This window comes from Sphaerodactylus townsendi, linkage group LG08 (genome assembly GCF_021028975.2).
Source record: "Sphaerodactylus townsendi isolate TG3544 linkage group LG08, MPM_Stown_v2.3, whole genome shotgun sequence".
In the NCBI taxonomy this organism is placed as follows: domain Eukaryota; kingdom Metazoa; phylum Chordata; class Lepidosauria; order Squamata; family Sphaerodactylidae; genus Sphaerodactylus; species Sphaerodactylus townsendi.
In genome coordinates, this window is record NC_059432.1 from 76,165,522 (window position 1) to 76,191,967 (window position 26,446).

Sequence of the window (26,446 nt, forward strand, 5' to 3'; positions counted from 1 at the left end):
ACAGCGATTGGGGGAGTTTGGTGGCAGTGGGTAGGGGCCAGTGGGAGCTCAGCTGAGGGTTGGACGCAGTGTCTGGGGGTAAGCCCTGGGCACTGTTTTGTGGTGGTACATCAAAATGTACAGTGGATACTGTCAAAATGACAGTGGATACTGTCAAAATGACAGTGGATACTGTCAAAAAATCAGTTTTTCCTAATAGATTACTGTTGACTTCAGAGAAACGTCATTTTAATGATAATATCTGATTTGTCGAATGATACAATATACATTGTTTGGAAATCCAGAAGAATTTTTATATTGATTGGGAGAAGTAAACACTCTTATTTGGTACAAGAATTTGCCAGGATCTGAAATGAAGCTAGCTGTAACAACACAACCTTGAGTATGGTTGTTCCAAACTAAGCTTGCTGCCTTCAGTGGGATTTGCTCCCTGGAAAGAGTATATAAGATTGTAACCTAAGTTTGTTCACCAGTCTCTCTCAAAATTATATCATGAGACTGAGATTTTCTAATATCAAAACTTTACTGCTCCTAATCAAAACTCTAGGAGTCTTCACTCTCCAACAAAAAAGTTGGGAACATGAACACATAATAGCATTACCAAAGTTATGTTTAGATCACAATGCCATCTATATATATTTCCAGTGAACAAACACCAATCTTTGCCATGTAGTACATGAACTTAAAAATCCCTATTTCAACTTCTTTTTGAGCCTTATTACAATGTGCTGCTGAAAGAAACTGTACAGTACAGTGTACAGTGTATGTACAGTGATTCCAGCTTTTATCAAAACACTGTAGCAAATAAGCAATTTCATGATCTGTTATTTATGAGATAGTAGCCTCATTAATGAATGCAGTACCAGTGAGAGAAAAGTATCAGATAAAAAGAATACAACCTCTCAAAAAGAATACAACCTCTCAAAAACAGATCTGTGAAATTCGAGAGGGGAGCGGTGTTGATAAGCTGGTAGCATTAGTCAAAAGCCTATGTATTTATGTGTTTATTTATTTAGGAGTATTTTTAGCCTGCCCTATACTCAAAGGTCTCAGGGTGGGTTACAACATAAGATAAAAATAAGAAAATATTGATAAATCAAGTCATGAATGAGATTTTTTTATTATTATTGACCTGGCATTCAATAGTATTAGGCCACCTGGCAGGCATCCCCAAATACTGCTGAGTGGAAGGCAGACCAGAAAAGGTGATAGTGTACATCTGATACTCCTTCTTTTAATCAATCTACTCAGCTTCCCAATGCCATATCTCCTCCTGTCTGTCACCACAGTAATGGTGGCCCTCTGTGTACATCTGCTCCTCCCTACCTTGTCTAGGCAAATTGGTCCCACGCAAAAAGAGAAAAAAGTATATATGAATCATCCCAGAACCTAGCTTTTCTAAAAAGCTAAAAATAACACTTAAATAGCAACCTATCCTGCCATCCAAGAAACTAAACCAAATGGGGGTGGTCCTCGCCCTCATTCTTCCCCAAAGGGGCAACCCCCTAGAGGACAGCCCCACCAGTGAGAGACCACCACAGACAGCCCCTGCTATAAAATCCCCACAACAGCTTTGTTGTAAGCTCAGGTGTTAATTGCAGAGCTAAAGGGACCAGTCCTGCAAAGAACAAACAGCGCCTCTCCTCTTGTAGCCAGCTTTTTCTTTTAATGTTTACAGTTTTCTTCTTCTTCCAGGTAGGACAATAAAATTAAGTTCAATAGTTGAATTTATTTATTGTTGTATACCGACTCAATTACATATAAAAACAATAAACAAACAAGTATGGTAAGATAAAAGCATATAGAACAGTGGTGGCGAACCTTTGGCACTCCAGATGTTATGGACTACAATTCCCATCAGCCCCTGACAGCATGGCCAATTGGCCATGCTGGCAGGGAAAACTGATAACTGTAATCCTAGATCTTCCCCTAAGGAACAAAGGCTCTCTCCCCTGAGATATAGAATAATGTCAAAATTTATACTTTGCAATCAGCCTTATTTATCAAATCTAAACATAAGTTTTCTGATCCTTACTGCCTCTGAAAGGAAGTTAGCTACAGCAAGGAAGTTCTGTTGGTCTTATCTTCCAAGATTACCTTAGTTAGCAGTGACCCTCCTACCTAACCAGCAATGGCATTATCCTCAACTGAGGCATTCTAAGGTAGAATTTACAAAATAGCAAAATGTGCATCAGTGATTCCAGCTCTGTACCATTACATTAACAGATTCTTGAAGAACAAGGGATGCCCACAAAACTACCATGGAATACCACTGAGGGAAACATGCTAAGTTTAACTGTAGCCCCCACTGGTAATAGTTGCTTTTGGTTTCTGAATTAACTCTGTGATATTCTAGTTACAAACAACAATTTATGGCCAAGACAGTCACAAGTTAAGTGACTTGGTAAGCCACACGACCCTTTTCTATAGACTTCACCAAGGGATCTTTTAAAAGATAATGTCTCTATTTCATAGTTTCCCCCTCAGGAACCAATCTTTTCTATACATATAACTCTTTACCCCCTGTCACCATAGCAGTGACATGAGTTAATTACTGTCAAAAGGTTACTCCTCAATTTACCATAGCTGAAAAGTCATTACTTCCAATACAAAAAAAGCTATTCTGATATCTTAGCTTATGTGGTGGGGGATGAAGTAATTAACTTATGTCAGTTCCACAATGCATTCAGAGGTGAGTAGTTCTTTCAGGCAGTCCCTTGTTAACAAATTAAGCCACATTATCATATAAACAATATGTTATGTTTTCCTATTTTCCTCATCATCTCAATCTCTGTGCTCAAATCTGAATCCATTACAACTTGCATATTGTCATATGCACTGTCTTTGCTTTTTCCAAAGAAACAGAAATTCTGAATTTTACAGCAATACTCAGAAGTGAGATTAACCATGTTGACCCTACCAATCTAATTCTGTAATGTGTGTGGTTGCTTCCACAGAGTTTTAACTAGATCTTTAGCATGTAAGTGCACGTGCCATAAAGTTGCAGCTGACTTATGGTGACCCTGAATGCAAGAGACATTTGGAAGTGGTTTCTCTTTGGCAGATTCTGCATGGGCCTTATACAGTGGTGTGGAGTCAGTAAAAATGCTGTTGTGGGGAAGGATTTTACACTGCTGCCACTGCTGGAGCACAGCAGCAGTGGCATACCCCCCCCCCAAAGGTGTTTTTCTGACTTGCTAGTATAGTGACTCTTTTGAAAAATACCAGTGTCCACCCAGTGCAGAGTGAATGGCACCAGGTGGAAAGCGACATTTTCCCTGCACCGCTGTATTCCCATCTTACTGCCTCTCAGCTGCCATTGCTCTGCAGAGGTCAGGGGACATGCCTCCTGGCCTCCGATCCAGGAGGCATTGCTATGGCCACGGGGCCATGTCCCCGAAGCTCTGCAGAGCAACAGCAGTCTATAGGAGGTAAGAGGGAAACTACAATGGCTGCCCCCGTGCGAAGGCGGCCCCACAAGCCACTGGGGCACTGAGGCCATTCCCAAGACAGTATGTGAATGGCCACAGGATATGTACCAGCATCAAGTATGCCTGTGCACCGCTGCTTGTGAGGCCTGTGCGGAATCCGCCTTTGTCTGTTTCTGCATCATGGTATACCTTGGAGGACTCCCATCCAAATTCTAACCAAGGCCAACCCAATTTAGTTTCTGAGATCTAATGAGATCAGGGTTAGCCTGGGACTATCCAGGTCAGGAGTTTCTTAATAGTTCTGCTTTTCTTACAATTTATTACTATCATTTTATAAAGTACAGTTTTCACATATATATATATGATGTCATGATAAAATTCCTCACCAAAATCTATATATTCTGACTATATATTATGTGATTTTTTTTCTACTAACCCCTATGTTTCAATAATACAAGAGACTTTGGGTGTTCTGCAAGGAATCCATATTTGACATAGCAAGTTGGATTAATCATTTAGCTAGCTAGAGTTCTATACCCAACAGAGGTCCTCACCAGTTCCGTTTAAATTTGTATTTATGTGTTCTGTACTTCTTGTATTTATGTACTCTGCTTATGTTGCTGGAGATATTCTGTTGTGTAGCATATACCAAAAGTTCTGGTACACATTTTCAGTTCTTTTCTAGATTATTTGATATAAAATAGCAGAAATCAAATTTGAAGAGTGCAAGTGATATTAAATGAATATTTTTGTATGATAAAAGAGGTTTTTTTTAAAAAAAAAATAAGGTCTTGCTTTCATTAATGTGTACTGGCCATTTGTGTTTAAGTCCTCCTTACTAAGGCTTGTATGCCAGATCTGAATTCTACTTGACTTCAAATGTGATATTGTTTTTTCTGAGTTTAGATTATGGTTTCATTTGTAAAACATACTCTTGTTATCTAAAATAAAATATATTAACACAATATTCAAACAAAGCTTCATTTCCCCTTTAGAGAGATCCCAAAGATCCTTGAGCTTGCATTGTTTCTCTCCTCCCTCCTCACCTCAAACATGCCTTGAAAATCAAAGCCTTTCTTGTTTGGTACACATTAAAGTTTACTGTGATTGCCATTTCAAACAATTCAACAAAGTGCCATTTATTTTCTTGACTTCAAATTAAGATTCTAACCCCCAGTTTAAAAACCTGGGCTTTTTCCTGAAAAAGATGCTTCCCACCTGCAGAAAAGGGAAGCTGTCCATCCCTCCCTCACTTTGTTCTACCTGCATTTTTTCCAGGGCTTTACTGATCATAAAAGCAAAATTTCAGGGGTGAAGACTAAGGTTTGACAGACTCCAGGTAGGCTCTGTAGTTTTCCTGGAATTATAACTGATATCTAGCCTATAAGGAAAAGGAAAAAATGGCAGACTTTATGGCTTCATATCCCAACTGAATTCCAGCCTCCTCAGGCTCTACTGTTAACCCTCCAAGAATGCCCCAAGTTAACTTAGGCATCCCTCATAGTAAATTGCAGCAGGTAGGATAAAGGTAGGAAGATCCCATCCCTGAGGGCTGCTGCACTTCTACAACTTAGGAGTCAAATCTTGGTTTGAAAACAAGAGGACAATTTTTTTCAGCATTTCAGCTGATCTGATTACAACAAACCACAGTTGGCTCTAAAACAAATCTCTGCATTTAAGGATGGGAAGAAAGGGAAGAAAGCACATCAGCCAGAAAAATTCCTAGCTTCTTGTTGTCAACTATGATTTGTTCGTGTTATCTGAATAGACCCTAAAAGTTTGTTCAGTAAAGCAATATTGCTATAGTTGTAATCCACAGTGTATTTATTCTTTCAGATAAAGTGTATGTTCTAACATTCTTCCTCAAGCTGACATGTTACATGATCCTGAATTATTATAATTTTTTAATGGTTGATGGTGCAAGGCATGCCTAAGTCCCGCAGAGTTCAGAAACTTCAGTGTTTATCTTGCACGATCGGCAAGAGTAGATTACACAAACTGGCAGGTTAAAAAGGACATCTGTTTGTCATCTCAAAGCTGTTGAAATATCACTTCCTTGTTCTTTGTTTCTTTCATTCTAACACACTCTAAGTGGTTGTGAAGTTTGGCTGCGTTTGGCTGGGCTCAGGTGGTGCATGAGCTCTACGGTTTATCATTAATTTTTATGATGCAGGTGGTTTTGTCTCTTCTGCTGAACCTATAAATAAGTTTCTGTTGGAGTGTCTCTTTTATTTATACAATCTGTCGATATGAAGTTGACCGAGTGAAGTCAGAAGATACTTGCTGCTGACAGACTTGACCAGTGTCTGTAGTTCCTTAAAAAGAATAAGATTTTTTTCTCAGTTCTTTCTTAAATCATGATACTTCAAGCATTTGTCAGTGCTTTGTGCATTCCTTGATTTTATCTCAGGAGAAAAACCTGGATATTTCAAAAAATGATTCTATACCACCTGTTTGCCTACAACAATTTTTCAATCTTGTGAATATGGTTCATGAAGCATGTAACATGGGCAACTGCCATGCAAAATTATTTTTCCCCTAACAGAACTCTCTAGAAATAGTTGGTGGTGTTCATTTTTTTCTAATTGTGTAAGCAGATGTGGTCTTAAAGATAAGTGTTATTGATTGTGGATAATAATTGTTGTTACTGTGACACTCAGATGCCTCCTCCTCTTGGGAACTTGACCTTTCCCAGAAAGACAGCAATATTTCAATGTTAACTTTTCAATAATCATAATGTAGATGTAGGGAATACAAAAAATGCAAGTGTATCTCACTGGGAACAACACGTGTTTCTGCCTCCTCAAAGTTAGTCCAATGAAGCATATCAAGTTTTCCTCAGAATCTCTAGGTCCAGAACCTCCTTTAACACCTCCCTTCCTTTCTTGCTGCACCTTTTCCTGTGCAGATTTCAAGGGTAATATTATTTAGACTAGCAGTAAAGCCAGTTATACAAACAAATACAGCAGGCACTAGAAGACTGTTGGTGGGAATGACACAATCTAAAACTTTTGATCATCTCCTGGGGTTGCCAGTTGTAGGCTTTGGAATCACTGGAGATTTGGGGATGGAGCCTGGGAAGGGACATCAGTGAAATAAACTGCAATCGAATTCACCCTGCTCATTGTTTCCAGGAGAACCACCCTAAGTTATCTGGAAATAAGTTATAATTCCAAGAGATCTCCAGGTCTCACCTGCAGGTTGGCATCTCTACAAACTTCAGAAAAGCATTCCAATCTGTCTGCCATCCTCCATGTACTCTAATTCCATAGATGGGTGGAAGCAGCCTGGCTTCCCATCTCCCCATTTTCACAGGCACCCCCTTTGCACAGTTGGATCCCAGCTGTTCAAGGGTGAGGAGCCAAGAAGGTGCCTGTAAACATGGGGAGAGTTCTCCCCAAATCCATAGGTACATCCCCATTTGCAAAGCAGGATCCAGGCTTTGCAAAGTGGGGATAGCCACCAGGATGCCTGTGAACATGGGTAGAGTTCTCCAAATCTCCATAGGCACACACCCCTCCCCTTTTATTGCCTGGCAGGCAAGAGTTCCTGAAAGAAGAAGGAGGTGGATGAGCACAGGGCACCCTCAGGGAGCCACATCTCCAGTCAGTGCTCATCACCCTCCAAGCCTACATCGCTCATCCTTGAAAAAAATGAGCAGGGGAGGCAGCACCTGGGCTGGCCTCTCCTCAGCAAGGGCAAGAAAGGCCTTTGGAGTGCATGTGGCTATGCACCCAAACTTTCACCTCCCTTGGTGCTCTGACTGGGCTGGGGGTGGCTGAGCAGGGGTGGGGGCTCTAGGCTGCCTGGGTTCTTGGCTCTGCTGCAGCTTGGCAGTTGGAGCCACCAGCATGTGTGAGCTTCATTGCAAGATGCATCTATTGGCAGAACAATGCCAGTCAGACCTACGTCTAAGCTGTATGTGTGCAGCAATTGGCTGGGAACCATGTGTGTACTGCGACTGAATGGGGGTGAATCCTCAAAACCCAGCCAAAGGCTTACTCAATTATTAACAAACTCTATTGACTACATTCCATCATCGTTATTGTGATTATCTGCACAGAACATTCCATTTGGGTCTTGTACTCTTCTTTTAATTTTTTCCCCTATGTTTTGCTCTAAAATGTATTTGAATAAGTATTAAAATATAACATATTTTTTCTCTGAAACTAAATTTTACTGCACTATTCAATATGGCATTTCATTATGTGTTTGACTGAATGAGCATTGCAGTCATACAGTTTTCCCCAAGGTATGTGGCTTATCTGGGAAGTGTGAGATGGCAGGCATGAAATACTGACCTCTGAAATAAGCTGATGCTCCCAGGGATACATAGCATAACAATTTCTGCCTATTCTTGCATTGTATCAAAACATGCACAAATTAATACATAACAAAATATATATTAAATAATATTTTTGTAGTCAAATAAGAGTAACAGAGGTGAAATTATCAGTTTCTGTTTTAGTGTTGAGTTGACAGTGTTGACAGTCAGATCAGTGGAGAAAGTCAGAAGTAAAAAATGTCACAAGCATCCCTAGATACTCTTTTCCTCTCATGTATAGTTAAAGTTCTCTGCCCTACCAAGAGGAATTCCCAGCAACCAAACCCCACTCCACTGGAAATGCCATGGTAGCTCGATGCCTAACAGGACCCTTAACCGTTTTTCCTGAGCTGTCCAATATAGTGAGCAGACAATTGGCTCAGGTGCCCAGGTATTCTCCTGCTAGGGATGCCAGCCTTCTGTGGGATATGAAGATCCCTCAAATTACAATTCATTTCCAGACTACAGAGGTCAGTTCCCCTGGAAAAACATGGATGCTTTGGAAGGTGGACTCTATGACATTGTACCTCACTGAAGTCTCTGTCCCCCCAAGTTCCATCCCCAGATCTCCATGAATTTTCCAACCTGATTTGGTAAACCTCTGTATTTCCCCCATCCTGCACCAGTGGCCAGGGGGACATGGCAACTTAAGCTCGTTCAGAGCTTGGTCCTGAAAGTTGAAGGCATGCTGGGAGGGCATCCAGGCATCCAAGGAAAGTCTTGACCATCAGTGCAATCTATCTGAAGCTTAGAAATTTCTGGAAGCAACAAGCTTGCTGGCTGGAGATTAGAAATGGGGCAGGGCAGAGGTGGGATCCAACCAGTTCTCACCACTTCTCTAGAAGTGGTTACTCATTTTTTCTGAGTGCCAAGAAGGAGTTACTAAAGCAACCTCCCTGCCCAATAGGGACTGGAGGTGCGTCTGTGCGGCGGCGCCACTGTTTGAATCCCACCACCATCGGAACCTGTTATTAAAATTTTTGGATCCCACCACTGGGGCAGGGGTATGATGACTCTGGTAGTAGGGGATTGCCATCTGGCTAATGCTGGTTATCTGAGAATTCTGGATAATCAAGTGCTGTATCCCAGAAGAGTGGTGAGATTAGAATAAGTACATAGACAAACACAGATACTCCATGCTGACTACGTTGTAAACCGAATTGTATATTAGTAGCTCTATATAACTATTAATAAAGTAACAACAATAGTCTGTCCCAACAGTGCTGAATGAATGCAATCGGAGCATTAAAATATTTCAATCAATATGAGTAATGTTCACCTGTCTGGTTCACTTTTGATTGCTTCATTCATCATATCTGATCAAAATGAATTTCCATTCTACATAGTATTATGTATTATTATTGGGATTTAAAAACAATATTTACTGTAAATAAATGTTTATAAACTGTGATCATTGGTGGTTTTAAGAAACAATATAATTATAATAAGGTGTGTTAGTAAGAAGTCTAAATGATTATGTACACTAAGCATTTTCCAACAGTGATCATTACTTTGGTAAACATTGCATGGAGTGAAGATGCATAACAAGCTAATTATAAACTGCAAGAGTATGCCTCCAAAATATTATTGTTCAGTTCATCAGTAAGTCTTAGGAGAGTATGATGCAAGCTTAAATGTCTGTCATCTTTGTGGTGCAAAATTACCCACTTCCCTCTCATAATGTAACAACATGAAAAGATAATAACTTACCGTAAGGATTTCATCTACTATACTCACAATATCCAGTTCTGATCTTGATTAAGTTTCATTCTATACCATTAAATCAATGCCAAAAATCCCAGTACTTTTAAAATCTCACTGAAGGTATTGATATCAAGCATTAATCCCAAATAATTGATTTCCTTGGTTCTCACTCAGTTTGTATTCCAAGCACTGTTATTATGAGGCATATTGCAATGCATGTAAAAGCTAAAGAAATGGGAAGAAAGCTAATTTGATAATTTAGCATCAACTAATAGTATATTACTTTATAAGACATTTATTTTTCTCAGAAACAAAATTTAGACTTTTTAGTTGATTTTTTTAGAACAAGCATGTTACTTGACTGTTTCTTTTATCTATAGGATTACAAATGTAGTCTTAAATATAATTTTTATTTATATATTTATTTATTGTCTATTTTTTACCCACCCATCACCAAAGTTTAAAATCATATAAGGAACATTCCATTACATAGTGGGACAAGGGGACTGTGTGTTTATATGCCATGTTTCCTACGAATATGCACTTTGCAGCTGATTTGTATGCCTCTAAAAAAGAGCTTGGAGTAATGGAAATGGTAATAGAACCTTAATAATAATAATAGTGAATGCCAGAGCAACTGTGTTTATATGTACATATCTACATAGACACTGTTATCAGTGATGATTTGCACTTCTTGGTTCTGTTTTTTTTTAAACAGGTGGTGAAGTCACTAAACCCAGATTTTCTCAGTATTTCCATGGCAGCCTTGCCAGCCTCACTATCCGACCAGGCAAAATTGAAAGTCAGAAAGTGATTTCCTGTTTGCAGGCCTGCAAGGAAGGTCTGGATATTAACTCCTTGGAGAGTCTTGGTCAAGGAATAAAGGTGAGGGATGAACTAAAATCATCTTTGATAACATTTAAAGCTGATTTATGAAGTGGAGAGCACAAGGCAGAGTACAAATGTACTCCCATAAGCCATCTCATTTGCCATAAAGTCATGCACATTTGGAACTAAAGAAAAAGTGTAACATTGCAAAGAGTAATGTTTTCATTATTTCCAGTATAAACCTGCAGGAACTAGATCCCATGATCTGGTATTTCACAGATCCTTGCTGCTCATTTTCTAATTCTCATGGATTGAAACAGATTCTCTGTCCCATATTGAAACAGATTATCTGCCCAGCACAGTTAGCTGTGGCACAGTACTTATGTCAAGGGGTATGTGGATATTAGTTAGCAGCTGGAAAATGACTATGATAAAAATATTACATTTTTTTAAAAGCAGTGACTTGGATCCAGAAAACTCTCCCCTTCCCCAACAGCTGCATCACCTTATGCCACATCCCATATAATTCTGAATGGGTTCCTGGCCCACAGGAATGATGGAGGAGTTGGGGGCTGCAAGGGATTCTTTGATCCAAATCAACAGTGGACAGTTAAATATGTAAAACATCTCGCAATTCTATTAGAGAAAACTACAAAATATGGAAAGTGATCATTTAATTGCATATAGTTAGGGCAGGAAATTAAAAATTTATCCTTAACCTAAACTCTATTTTAAGTTCCCCCCAAATGGCATGCATTCTTTGAGATTGGTTCCCTCTGTCCACTCAGTCTGTGATGGTGCATCGAGAATGCACCTGATCATTTGAATGCAAAGACCACTGATGCCCCTGTAATCACTTATGAAATTGGTATATGCATATTGTGATGATAAATGTTAGGAAAATAACTGTAAAACATAAATGACTAAGACGAGCTGGTAATCAGTCATGTTGGCTGCAGTATTTCAAAGACCTAATATTAGATTTCTATAAGTGTTACAGTATCCAAAATTAAACAAGGTTTTAAAATATATTCATCACACACCTTCATAATAGAGTGGCGGAATCACTTAATAATCTCTTTCCATAAATACAGAAAAATACAACAGCTTAAGGTCATACTTATTCAACAAAAATTAAAATAACATTGTAGAAATACATGGCTGGAAGAAAATGTGTATATACAGATAGGTTATTTATTAAAAGTTTCCATGCTGTCTGCCAGCTTTTGTTTATCCCCTGATCAATAGAACAACAGTTTCTATGTTACTGTTGTCCTGTTTGAAGTCTACTATTCTTTGAAGGCTGCTTGAGAATGCCAGGGTTGCTTGTCTTCAGTTTTGCCTCCAACAGCTGATCCAGGATGGACAAGAAGCTGTTTGTGTGATCTAGCTGTGGGATGGGGAAATGAATGCAAGAGTTTAATATTTTTCAACTTCAAAACATTTTCAATCTCAGATCTACAAGCAGGTGGGGTGCAAGCTTCTTCTTTCATTTTTACATTTTCAGCTGTTTTAAGAGTCAGAGTGACAGCAGGAGGCCCAAATGAAAGAAGCTGTCAAAGAGAGGTCTCATGCGGTGCTTCCTAGTTGGCCTGACAGTGACAGATCTTGATGAAAAAAACACCGTTGCCCTTAGAGTGGAACAGACCATTAATATAGACAGATTGTTTCTGATTTTCAAAATAGCTACATACAAATTGTACCTGTACGTAAACAATTCATTAACCATGAATGCGCAATAGTGTTTTCTTCAACAAAGCCATTAATAATGCACTGATAATAGCCAGTTCAACTAGTTAATTGATAGTCAATCCATCTGTCTTAAACTGAAAGTGCATCTGATTTGTATCAGAATATGCATCTGTTATAATTTCAATACATTCAACAGCAAACATAGAGAATACATTTTTATAACTTCTGTTTTGCTATCCGAAAGAGATGACAAATTCAAACAGTGCTTTCTTAGCTTTTCAGGGAAATTAGACCAAAAAATGAAAAGTCATTATTAGGTTCTTCAGTTAAAAAAAAACAATAGTAGTATCCTCAAGTAGTTTCTTTGAAAATTAGGAAAGAAACTGAAAATGCTGCTTATTTTTCTGTCATGTCTCCTCCTAGATTTTTTTAAAAATCCATCTGAAGGTACAGTTGTCTGCATAGATGACCAGATACAACTAACTGCTTGAATATATTGATATCCAAATTGTATCTTCCAAAATAATATTTAAATAATGGAAGAAAAATTTACTTTATTTTGCAAAATTTATTTCCTGACATTCTACCCTCACAATGGCCACCAAGGAGGCTAATGGATTAAAATGTACATAATGAAATCATATTTTAAAAAAAACATTAAAACTGACCAAAATGGACAATAAGACATCATTAAAACAATCAAAACTAGAGCTAAAATATACAAAGACATAAAACAACAATCAAAATATTATGTAGCAGGATGCTGAGGGAATGCCAAATGTAACAAAAAAAGTATTCATCTGCAGAAGCGGACAGATGAATTTCCCTGGGGAGAGTTCCACAGTTTTAGTGCCACAATCAAGAAAGCCCAGCAGTGGGTTACCACCCATCTTTAGAAGGTGGGGATACCCAAAGCATGGCCTCTGAAGATGATTGTAGTGGTGAGGTAGATTCATAAGGGATTGTAGTGGTGAGGTAGATTCATAAGGGCCTCTGAAGATGATTGTAGTGGTGAGGTAGATTCATAAGGGATTCAGATACATACTCTTCTCAGTTAAGAATCTTCCCATTTGATCATTCCAGTTTTTAAAGCAGCCACACGAGTTTGATTAGCATTTTAAAAATTATAGATATCACAAACCTTTCACATCACTATCGGCTTTGCCTGTAGGAGAGGACAGCCATGCCTTATGGCACATACCACATATTTTAGTCCAATTAGTACCCCAGGAAAAATGAATTAAAGACTTATAACATTGTACTCACTTCTGAAAATATGGCCTAGTCTACATATGGAGCAGAATGAAGTGTTAGAATCCTGGTGCTGAATAATCCATTATCGAAGATGAGATTACAACTGAGTGGTACTATTTTTGATTGTCCCTATGGCTGATTCCCCACGGGGAAAATATTCTGGGATTCTCACCTAAAAAATCCCAGTTTGTGCAAGGACTACCTATGATTCCCAGCCCTGAATATTTTTTGTTCCAGTCTTGCCCCACACTATCCCCCTCATCCTGGGATTCTCAAAAATGTCCAGAAAGGTGGATATTTTGTGAGAATCCCAGGCCAAGGCCAGGATCAAGGGGGGACCATTAGGGATCAGAAGTGGTTCATTCTCCCCACCCTACTTGCCCAACTGTTCACTCAAGCTGCCGCTCAAAAAACAGCAGCCAATCAGAGCACAGTGGACTGGGCATGCTCAGAATGCATGACTCCAGGCCAGCTGGGACACCCCTTTTCTGTTTTTTGTTATCGTCTGCTCTGCGTGTCTACAAAGCCACCACAGTGCAAAGAAAAAAAAAGCGCTTCAGTGGCATGGCTATGTAGCTGTGCAGCTGTAAGAGTGAGTGGAGAAAAGGTTGCTTTCTCAAGCAGAGGGGAGGGGGCGCTTGTTCACTTTCCTGATCCAAAACAAACAGCCAATCAGGAACAAGGAACAAGAGAGTCACAGAGCAGATTGCGGATTCATGGAAAGAGAAGTGGAAGTTTTGATCCTGGCATTAACTCGACCCTCCACAGATGCAGGCTGTGGTGGGGAGGGAGAGACTGAGATAAAAAGGTACAGGATTTTATGGAACTGGGGGAAACCAGGCATATTTTCAACATGGGGATTTGGCTAATTTTAAAATGAGCATGTTAAAAAACAAACCGGAACAGTTGTGGAGTAGTTTGTTTACTACTGCATAAGTGTTTGGTGTTACAGGGTGTATTTTTAGATCACTGTTGATTCAAAAACAATATCCTCCACTTGAAGTCATCTGATACAATCCATCCGTACCATATCAGGATTTTTGTCACTTTGTGTTGGCACATGTTCTACAAAATCAGTAACCAGGACTGTGATCTGGTTGACCAGAAGCTGATTTTCCTAGTACTACATGAAAGCATGCTTCCAATTAAACCAAGGAACTATATTAACTCTACAGAAAACATATTAATATCCTGCACTAAGCAGGATATTTTTGTGCATCATATAGAGATAAACTGATCCTCATATATCATCATAATGAGCTACCATTACAGCTAAATCACAGTAGTTAAATATGAACAGTAGGGAAAATAGTCTCGATTCACAGTAGTTCCTCTGACTTTTAATTTACTTTTCTGTTAATTATAGCTACAATAACTACTAAAATCTGTGGTAGATGAGTGCCTGGTGGCTGCGAGCTCCTAAAAGGCTCTTGTGTATAGAACAAATATTAGCTAATAAAATGATAGTTTTTCTTAACTTTATTAAGAATTTAACCAGTCTTTAACAAGCATTCTTCAGAAATTAGTTATTCTAAGCTTTCTAATGAGTTGTTCTATATATCATCCTCATGTACTAATTATATAATCCCCCCTCCAGTATCACTTCAATCCTTCTCAGTCAGTACTTGTTATGGAAGGGGATGACATTGAGAATATAAATCAAGCTCTCCAAAAGGTCTCCTATATCAACTCAAGACAGTTTCCTACTTCAGGCATTCGCCGCCTTAAAGTCTCATCTAAAGTCCAGTAAGTTAAATTCATTAAGGTTGATTAGTCCAGCAATATTTTGGTAAATTTCATGTCAGTTTAAAGTATTTAACAGTAACACAAATACATTTACTTAAATGGCTAATGTTTTAAGAATTGCATATTGTTTCACAAAGGAATAATTTCATCTATTAAGTCATTTCCTAATTCCTACATGCACAAAGACTTCCGGGTGTGCATGAAATGGGATTCTGATGCAGTGTAAAGGGATGATTACGTTCTTGATGCAGTTTTAACAAGATAGTTGTATCAAGCCCATTAAGTATCACTTTGAGCACCTAATGTAAAATGCATAACAATTAGAAGCCATCTAATTGTCTTTAACTATCAACTGTTAGTTATATGCTGTTTAAGGGTTTAAATGTTATATGTGCATTGACCTTGCCAAAGATCCATGCCTGCCAATGATATGCTTAGCTAGTTGCAATAATTGTGCTCCTCATATTTACATGGGCTTCCAAAAAGTTCCATAATCCAATCAATGAGCAGGCACAAAAAGGGAAATATCCTAGAGGGGCGGGATTTATCCACTGGATGAACTGTTGTTCCTCAGACTTTGTATTGCCAGACCAAGGAAGAATCTGTGCTAAAGCCTCTTCTAAGAAGTTAATAAACAATATATTTTTCAGATGTTTTGGTGAAGATATCTGCATTAGTATCCCAGATATAGATGCCTATGTAATGGTGTTTCAGGCCAAGGAGCCCAAGATTACAATAAGTGGAATGGATCATTTTGCAAGACCAGCTACACAATTTGAAAATGTGAAAGGCGTGAATCTCTTACCAGATATCAGAATTGTCAGCACAGTCACCAAAATGGAACATCCTCCTGACTTTAAAGAAACTATGGATAGAGGTTTGTAGGTTTTGTTTTAAGATTAGTTATAGTTTCTGTAACAGCAGTGACTCAGCCACAGGGTACAAAGTAAGGAATGATAGCTTGCTGAGAAGCTTCTGTATTGTATGTTTAATATTGAGAAGAAAACCCAGCTAAGATTGCTCCTGGTGTGATTGGAGTTATGTACTCTTTTGTAATCCAATAAAAGATGCTTCTACGAAAGAAGCTTAGAGATAAGTATACTGAAATGCAATTGGTTCCACAGACAAATGCTCTCTACCTTTTGTAGACTTACAATATATTTTATAGGCTTATAGTTACATTGTAGACATGTTCTATTTACAGATGCATTAATATCCCACCCTTCAACCAAAAACGGTTTCTAGGCAGACTCAAAAAATTAATTACAGAACACACAGTACACTGGAATAGCCATAGGAGTAACTGCTGCAGTATTTTTTCAGTTAGTCAAATAATATCTTCTGGTTTACGAGGGGTATTCATGAAGGCATAACATCTTCTGGTTTACAAAGGGTATTCATGAGGCTGAAAAACATAGATCCATACAAATTAAAGTGTGCTCATAACAGTTTTTCATCTATCAACTGAAGATAGTCAATGCATTATTGTTATAGTTATTCAGCTGACTGGCTTAGAAGATAAGTGCATTATCAGGTTATAGTAAATCTATAAAAAAGGAATAGGCACAAGTGCAGGGAAAGAGCACTTTTGAAGGTATAACAAAAGACTGTGTGGGATAACAGTGCTTCCACTGTGCTTCATTGCAGAACAATAGGGTTGTTCCAGTAGTACCATCTCACTCTTAATCTGAGGTTTTGTTAAGTGGATGCCAATTAGTTTCCATGTCCATTCCATCATGCTGGTGCTAACCTTTAAACCCCTTCATGAGTTGGAGCCTACATAGTTGAAGTATTACCTCTCTCTCTGTTCCTGTGTGGTAGCTTTACTCTTTCCTGCAAAGTCTACAGTCAGTAATTACACACCTCTTGTCCAAAGCATATTAGGCAACAGTCTGGCTCAAGCCTTTTCAGTAGCTACACCACATCTCTAGAAGAGCATCCCAGAAGAGGTCAGGAAACTCCTACGCTTCTGGTTTTCCAGTGAGGCTAAAAAATAGAACAGTTCGAAATGTCAACGGCGGAATATCCTGCTGGTGTTTACGGATTGGTCTTTGTATTTGTTGTTGTAATGTTTGTTTTATTAAATTGGTTTTATACAGTTTATATATTTTGAATTCAGGAGAAAGGTTGGGCATATATATGTTTTTAATAAATACCATATATACTCATGTATAAGTCGATGTGAATATAAGTCGAGGCACCTAATTTTACCACAAAAAACTGGAAAAACTTATTGACTCTCGTATAAGTCGAGGGTGGGAAATGCAGCAGCCGGTGCCACCTCCACCGCCCTCCCCCGTGGCAGGGGGCAGGGCACACCACTCGTGGCCGGCTTTTATTTTTTGTCTTTTTGTCTCTTTCTTGATTCCCCCTTGCCTACCATCACTCTTTCTTTCTATTTCTTTCACTCTTAATCCCTCTGCCCATACCTACTGTCACTCCTTCACTAATTGTCTCCCTTTTCCCTCCCACATGCCTGCTGTCTTTCCTCTCTCCCCCATGCCTACTGTCACGCTTCCCAACTCTCTTTGCCTCCCCCCACCCATGCTCACTGTTGCTTCTTTTCTCTTTCTGAGTCTGAGACTTCCCCCCATGCTACTCCAGTCACTGCTCCTCTCTTCTTCTCGTCTCCCCACACCTCATCACCCTTTCTTTTTTTCTTCCTTTCCCACCACTTAGTTGGATTCTGCTCTTTATCATAGCTACTACTGCAACCATTATGTTGCTACAGCAGGGAGAATACAGTGGGTACTGCAGGGGGAGGTAAGAGAAGTCCCACAGAGAGGGCAGCTCTTCTGGCAATGTGATAAGTAGTGATTGCAGCTACTAGCTCCTCCTCCTCCTCAGCTTCAGGGGCTGATAAGGAGAGTCAGCATTAGAAAGATTCATGGCAGTTCCTCCTCCCCTACCCACACAGCACCACTGCTGTGACCAGTTCCCTTGCCTTCAGCATTGCTATCTCACTGCCTCAGAAGCTGCTAAGGAGAGGTGAATGGACAGCACGATGTAATGGAAAGCCATCATGGTAAAAGACTTCGTTAACCTCATGTGCATCAGCCTTCATTAACTACAGAATGAAACTTCTGCAACACGGATTCCCTTTTTACAAAAAGTATCATGAAACAGACAGTTAAAGTCAATTTTCCAGCCACTTGATGGCAAGTGGACCATTGAATTAAATAGGAAATTTGCATAGTCTTTCTTCTGTGACAAGACAGTTGTATTCTCCATGATCAAAAAGAAGTGGATTTACACTTCAGATTTTACAATCCAAGAGAATTCACAGTACTTAATGTTGTTATTCATGATCATACAGTTCCATAGAAAAACAGTGTAGGATCCATTCTGATTTTTTATGGGCCATAACATAACTGAATTATTTGTTCTATAATGGAAGGAGGATTAATGTGCCGTACAGCTCAGTTGGTGTCAATGTGCATACACAGTGGAACAACAAAATTACCCATGAACTGGCCTCCAAGATTGTTTCTGTACTGTATTTCCAGAATAGTTTTGAGGGCCTTTATTTTGTTGTATTATATTTTCCAGTTGCCTCCATATTTTATATTTTCATAATCTTGTGAGAAACCTTGAAAAATGTGTTGTTGCCAATATTTAAATAAGTTTTTCAAGAACTGTTATTTTAGAAAATGGGTAGCTTTAGAGTATATCACATAGTATAAATTGTTTTTCATGTTTGGGGTATCTTTCCTTTTCTTTCCTCAGTCCACAAGCCAGTTATGTTAGAAGAAATGCACCACAATTTGGATTTTTGTGACATTTTGGTAATTGGGGCAGAACTGGATCCCAAACAGGAGTGTTTGGAATTGGATCGGAAGGAACTTGAAGGGAAACACTTAGATGCTACAAACTCTACTACAGGGTATTCAATATATGGTACATTCATTTTAATTCTTGACCTTTTTAATATATGTTCATAAGCTTAAAATTAAAGGACTACACTAAGCTTTGAAGCGATTGCCTTGCAGTAAGAAAAGAGGAGCACACGTCACCATTATAGAGCCCAGTAAGGAGTTGGATGCAACAACACTCTAAATCAATTGGATATGTATAATGGCTCATTTATTCACTCAAAGATGTGAGAATTGCTCTTAGGGTAGAGATGATTTGTACTTCAGAATGTAAACATTTTGCCTATGACTGACATGCAATACAGAGAAGTGGGCTTTTTTACTTTCTATCTGTGAACGACACCTTGTTTTGAAAACTTAGTATAACTTATTTTAAAAACCTATCCATTCTGAACATGAGAGAAATGGCATTTTAACTATAAGCAAGCTCTGAATATGTGACAATCACATAATCCTATGGATAGTTGTTCTTCAATTCCTATGAACAGACACAGATCTGAAGATAGTTTACCATTCTCTAATAGTAATGTTCTCTCATATATGTCCTTAGTGAGGGATTTAAACTTTCCCACATTAAAAATGTTGGCATCATATTATGAGAGGTCAAAAAATTAATATGCAGAATGTGGCCTGTTCTCATGCTATTGCCCAGATGTAGGAAAACAGCAATTGGTTTAAGGCCCTTTCCGCACAGCAAATGTATAGTGAGTTGCAGTCAGGATAAAGTAACCCACTTTCCTGTTTCTGCATTTGCATGCATCTGTGCAGGCAGCGATTGGAGCCCACGGAAACAGTGCGGGTTGTTGTCACACCTTCGCATGGAGGCACGTCTTTTTTTTAGTTACCTCCCACCAATGCGTAGGTATGCAGGCATGTAGAAATGAACCCCCATAGCCATGCTGACATCTCACGATACCACGATAAGACCCTTTGTGCCTGAGTGGCTATGCAGATGTAAGCCAGGAAATTTTAAAAAAGGAAAGCACAGCCGAATAAAGTGCCTCCTGCCTAGCCGTTAGCTTGCACATGGCTGCAACACGGGATTTTTAAAAAGACTTGCGGATGGTGTGATTTTCAAAAAACCCCGTTTGGGGAAAATTACACAGGGCAGACTTGCTTTAGGGCCAGGATATGTGCAAAGTTCCCTCCAAAACGGGATGTTTGGCATCCTTAACCCGTGTTTATTGGCCCGTGTGGAACGGACCTCAGTGCTGCTTATAATGACATGGTTATTAAATCTATGCTTGTAATGATAAATCCTATCATCATGCAGTATCTAAAAGGAGATAGTTATTACCACTTTAATGTGAGGGAAAGTACAAGCTCTTAATATCTTTTTGTTTATTCCAATTTTTATACCGGCCCATGTTCATTTTTCTTTCATAGCAATGTCCTTTCCCCTGTAGCTCTCTCTTTATTTCTAATACTACGTTACTATTTCAGGTGTGGACACAATGAAAAACTATGAACAGGTACTGCAACAGGTTCGCTATCGTAACTGGCATGCATCTTCCATCTTTGATAGAAAGTTTAGAATCAAGTGTTCGGAGTTGAATGGGCGTTATACCAGCAATGAGTTTAATTTAGAGGTAAGTCATGTGTAAAAAGCAAGTCAACCAGTCTTTCCATACTTCTGGGCAATCTCTACAGTCAGAGGTGTACCTAGGCAAACTGGAGCCCTGGGCAAAACCTGAGTTTGATGCAGCCCCAATTGGCGGCCACCCTCCCCCACTGTGACCAAACAATGATTTTTTCCACCAGGTCTTTTCAAAGTCACCATCAGATTATAGAACATCCCCCAACTCACATATCTGAACACAGCAATGGGCCATGCCACACACCAGAAATAATTTTTGGAAAACCTTTTCAAAATGCTTTCAAATGTTTTATTACTGCTATGAAAACATTTTATGGTGTTGTATCCAGTCCCCCCAATTGGGGGAAAAGGAGAATCTGGGCTCCCTAGTTTAAACAAGTGATGCTGGAATCCACCCCCAAACAGCATCATTTTCAATGGTGTTTAAACTAGGGAGCCCAGATTCTCCTTTTAAATCCACCTTAAAGGGAGAATCTGGGGTCCCCAGTTTAAACAACATTGAAAGTGATGCTATTTTCGGGTGGATTCTCCCCCACCCTGAAACAGCATCCCTTTCAATGTTAAAACTGGGGACCTCAGATTCTCCCTTTAAATCCATGCCGAAGGGGGTGGATTTAATAATAATAATAATAACAATGCCTTTATTAGGCATTGAAAGAATAAAAGAAAGAAAGAAAACAAGCATTGGCAGGAAGGGAGTGGATTTAAAAAGAGAATCTGAGGAAATTTAGGGGGTGCCTGTTGTCAGGGGTGCAATTATTAAGATAGCAGCACCAGCATTTCAGAGTACCTTTGAGAGACCTACTGATGATTCCACCCAGATTTGGTGAAGTTTGGTTCAGGGGATCCAAAGTTATGGACCCTCAAAGGTGTAGCCCCCATCTCCTATTAGCTCCCATTGGAAACAATGGGGGATGGGGGCACTCCCTTTAAGAGTCCATAACTTTGGACTCCTTAAACCAAACATCCGGGTCATATCATCAGGAGAGTCTTCTAAAAAACTCTGAAATTTTGGTGCTGCTAGCCTAAAATCTGTGCCCCCTGCAGGCCAAAAATGAAAAAAAACACTGAAAATACAAAATCCCCCACAAACGAACCTGCAATTTTGTCGCCGACCACAAGGTGGTGCCCTGGGCAGCTGCCCACTTTGCCCAATGGGAGAAACGCCTCTGTCTACAGTCTTTTTAAAGTTTAAAGACCTCTCATTGCCTTATGCACTAGTGCATTCCTTTTCCTGTCCACTCCTTTCCTGGACAATGTTGAGTTCTTTTATCAATACATCAGATATTCAGAGCTGTAAGTACTGCAAAAAATGTAGTTCATTCACACAGAACACTATCCATGATGAGCCTTTTGCTTCTGTGCTCCCCTTCTCCTCTGCTTTTGTACAAACCATTGTTTGCCATTTTGTCTGTGCCTTGTGCTTGTCCTCCAAACTAGAATTTCAATTACAAACTACAGATTGATTGTTTGGTAGCACAGGATGTGGGGAGGGAAGGTGGCATCATGCAGCCCAATTTCATCAGCTCTTGGAAGCTAATATGGGTCACCACCAAGGTGGAGACCACCAAGGAAAACTCTGCAGAGGAATTGCAAACCATTTCTGCTTCTCACTTGCCTTGACAGCCCTTTGCTGGGATTGCATAAATCGACTGTGATTTGATAGCACGTAGCACACACACAATGTCTGTGACTCCCCACATAACTGTTCTGCTTTTCACCATTAACCCCTCTTCACACAGGTTTAGGTACACCAGCAGGTCAGGGTAGTCCTGATTTGCCAATCATTTTATCTCCCTTAGGTAAAGAGTTCCAATCTCTTTTCAAATCTTGCGTTCCTTTTCTCCTGTTTTCCAAAGATTTTCCAAAGAGTTCCCTTTCTCCTCTTTTCCAGACACAGCAGCCCAGTTCACTTTATTTTCTATCCCTTACCCAGCTACCATACAGGGCTACTGGAGTCAGGGAACAAAATACTGCTTTCTCTTATTAACTGCCACAGTGTAGTTAATTAAATGCACTGGCCATAGCCATAAAGGTTGGGTTATATGTGTGTATATGTAGTATTTTCTCTGTAACACTTGACAACTGGTCAATAGGGTTAAAACAGGGAATAGTTAAACCTGAGATGACTTAAATATAGCATTGCACTAATCCTAATATTTGAATTTATGACCCCAATCCCAGAATGCTCCAGCAATCACAGATTACAAAGTGGGAGTTCTCAGAAGTCAGTACTAACTCAGGCTGTTTTCTTCACAGATTCAGAATCCTTATTTTAAAAAATTACTGCTCTTCCCCTTCTTTCTAACTCAGTTTTCAACTGCAAGCCTCCAACATTCTAACTCCCATTGGCTACTTCTGGGAAAGGCAGATGACAGTGTACAAGAAAGTGTTCCATGCACAAGCATAAGTCTTATTCCTATACCGTGGTATAGGAGCTTTGGGCTGATCTGCCATCAATATGCTGATGACACTCAGCTCATTCTGTTGATGGAGGCAGAGCAGTGCGCTGCCCCTGCAGCTCTACAGCATTGTTTGGAGGCGGTCGCTGGTTGGTTGCAGCAGAGCAGGTTAAAACTTAATCCATCGAAGAGCCCGGAGATCCTTTGTGGCTTGGCCCGTGGGGGGGCGAGGTTGGGAATTTCCAGCCGCTTAGCGGATTGTGGGAGGGGGTCTCATTGGTGCCGACCTCCTCGGTTCGCAGCCTGGGGGGTCCACCTGGATTCATCTCTTTCAATGGGGACCCAGGTGGCCCCATACAACCAGGGCTGCATTCTTCCATCACCGATCAAAGGCCCCGGCCGGCTGGCTCCCTTCCTCTCCCGCGCGCAGCCTGGCCATACGGTGATCCATGCAACGGTCACCTCCAGGTTGGACTATTATGTAACTTCGCTCTCACTGGCGGGCCTACCCTTGCGTTTGATCCGAGGAAGTTACAGCTGGTCCAACATCGCGGCGGCTTCCTACTCACAGAAACGCCTTGCGTTGATCATATCCAACCTGTGCTGCGCCGCCTGCCATTTGGCTCCAGTTGAGTTCGGATCATCTTCAAGGTATGGGTTGCCTAACCTTTAAGGCCTTACGCGGTCTGGGACCCTCGTACCTTACCGGGACGCATTACCCCATATGTCCCTTCCAGGCCTCTGCGCCGTTGCCCAATGAGGGGCCAATTTCACTACTAGTCCCGGCCCTCTATGAGTGCGGCTGGCTTGGCGCACTCCACCCGGGCCAGGAGGCTTTGACGGCCCCTGGCCCTGCCTGAGTGGAGACACTCTCCCTCCAGCTGTCCGGGCCCTGCGGAAGTCTTGGGTGAATTCCGCAGGGGGGCCTGTAAGGAAGGCCGGAGTTGTTCCCGCCCGGGCTTTTGGAGTGTCCGGCAGGTGATGTTTGCCCTCCCTCCCAGCTTCTACTCTAGTTCTTGTTTTAGGGTCCCTCCACCATCTATGGGACCCCTCCCCCCTCCTTTGCGGAGGTTTTTAAAATTGGATTTTGTTGCTGACGCTGTTTTATATGTTTTATATGTTTAAATGCTGTATCTATTTTAAATCGATTTGATTGTATGTTTTAAACTGTTGTTCACCGCCCAGAGCCCTTCGGGGGTAGGGCGGTATAAAAAACTCAAAATAAATAAATAAAAATAAATAAAAATAAATAAAGACCTAAGTAAAATTGTAACTCCATCCGTCATTTCATCCTACCCTACCGTCCACATGCTCCATGCCCCCCACTCATCATCTAGTCAAGACCAGGCTGTGCATGGATCACCGGGGTGGGGGGGGGGCAGGAAAAAATGGCAGACGAAGTTACGATTTTACTTGGGTCTTTATGTAGAACAGGGTAGTGTGCCAAACTGTGATACAATGAAATGTGTGAAATAACCCATAGTTTTCAAAAACTAGTTTCTGCCATATCTGTTCCAATAACAAGGGTTATTTCTTTCATTGTGATAATCAGCACTCTTGCTTGCTTGCTTCTCAAATGTGCTAAGTAAAGAAGATTAAGCACTAGACATATTTGTGGATTGTGTTACTAGGTAATGAGGCAACACCTGGCTGTTTCCTGTGCATGATTATATGAAAAGTTGCAGGTAATTCTAAAGTCATGAACCATCAAACCTTGCCTAGCAAAAACTTTCTGTCCTTCTGTTCCTATGTACAGGGCTACTCCAAATGCCTTGCTCAATGCTAGTAATGACTATAAGTGAATTTTATGCTGACAAAAATAAGCCACAGTCAGTGTGAAGGGCTGAAATCTTCTGTCATCCCAGCTAACAAATGAAGCAAGTTGAAGCTTTCCATTTGAATTTTGCTATAAGGCATGAAACTGACCATCTCTAATTACTTGTCACACCAATTTAACCTTTATTGTATTTGAATGCAGAGAAATCATAATTTCTTAATATGCCAAAAGGCAAATATCAGGCAGCCCGTTCTGTATACAGCTCTTCTGCACTACTTTCCTTTAGTGCTTATGTTCCAGTCCCATGATGCAAGAGCCAAGGATGATTTCAAATTTCTCATCCTTGCTATTTTTATCTGAAAATCTGCAAATGAATTTTGCTATCTGATCTTACAAAGTGAAACTGCAATTCTTTGTTTTCTTGCTTTTTTTGCATCAAGTATTTTCTAAGACGTACATACACATGAAGCTGCCTTATACTGAATTGGACCATTTGGTCCATCAAAGTCAGTATTGTCTACTGGACTGGCAGCAAATTACATACATTATATTCAGCTATAGTTATTGTCAAATAACACAATTCTCATAATAGGAATAAAGTAGATGTAGGGTAAGACCCCTCCAATGTGTTTGGGCCTTGCAGCTTCTTGGTAACCCGTGCCACGCCTTTCACATATGGGATCTTCTTCTATCCACATTAACTTACCAGAAGTGTGGAGGGGTGGAGGTGGTTTAGGAGTGGTTGGAGGAGTGTAGGGTTGGTCAATACTAAAAAAATTCGTTAAAATTCGGATGTGGGTATTTTGGGGCATAAAATGATTTGTATACCCGAATCCAAATCATAGCCGATTCGGATATGCCCGAAAATTCGGGTAAATCCAAAAAAATCGGGTCCGTTTTATTATTTTTTTGAATTTTTGGTGTTTTTACATGTTTTAGCCTGTAGGGGACGCAAGTTTAAAGCTAGCGGCACTAAACTTTCAGGATATCATCTGGAGACTGTCCTGATGATTCTCCCCAAGTTTGGTGCGGTTTGGTTCAGGGGGGGCAAAGTTATTGACCCTCAAAGGTGCCCCATCCCATTGTTTCTAATGGGGAAGCTAACAGGAGATGGGGGCTACACTTTTGAAGAGTCCATAACTGGACCCTAAATAAACTTCACCAAACTTGGGGAGGCTATCATCAGGACAATGCTATATGATACCCTGAAATCTTGGCGACAGTTAGCTCTAAATTGCACCCCTCACAGTCACCCAAAGAAATTTCCAAGATTCTGTATGTAGTATAGCCAGAAATTTGAAGCTGGCTGGCTCGAAACAAATTTGCAGCCCAGTAATGAGGGAATTTCACCAGTAGAGGGAGGGGCTTTAATGGAGTGCACATTTTCTCATGGTAAACCCACCAAAAGAGCTGTCAAAGGTGTCTTCCAGGGGAGAGAGTCTCTTCATGACACCATCCAGGTTTCCCAGTGATGCCGTTGCTTCAAGGGGTTCAATGTTATGGGTAGGGTCCATCTCCCAATGCCCCCATAGAGCAAAAGTTTCCTCAAACCTGGATGGTATCATTCAGAGACTCTCCTGAAAATAGGCAGAAACGATTTTGTGACTGTACCTATGATAAATGTGCACCCCACAACCCTCCATGAGAAATTCCCCATTGACAGCAATGCAGAAGTCACTGCAGAAAAAGGAATATTGGGCAAATTTTTTGGGGGGAATTGCCATGCAGGGGCGCATTTTTAGACATATCAGCACCAAAATATCACGGTATCATCAAAAGACTGTCCTGATGACCCCCCCCAAGCTTGGTGCAGTTTGGT

The 26,446-nt window shown here is 40.2% G+C and overlaps 1 protein-coding gene across 2 annotated transcripts in view; it reads left to right on the forward strand.

Moving 5' to 3' along the window:
- The window catches only part of CLSTN2 (calsyntenin 2), a 446,373-nt gene that overhangs the window by 409,149 nt on the left and 10,778 nt on the right, over nucleotides 1-26,446 (forward strand). For both annotated transcript variants that reach the window (XM_048505807.1, XM_048505809.1), the window contains exons 10-14: nucleotides 10,178-10,344; nucleotides 14,831-14,979; nucleotides 15,630-15,856; nucleotides 18,706-18,876; nucleotides 20,295-20,440. In XM_048505807.1, the coding sequence (XP_048361764.1) occupies nucleotides 10,178-10,344; nucleotides 14,831-14,979; nucleotides 15,630-15,856; nucleotides 18,706-18,876; nucleotides 20,295-20,440 (860 nt within the window). The remainder of the gene's footprint in view (nucleotides 1-10,177; nucleotides 10,345-14,830; nucleotides 14,980-15,629; nucleotides 15,857-18,705; nucleotides 18,877-20,294; nucleotides 20,441-26,446) is intronic.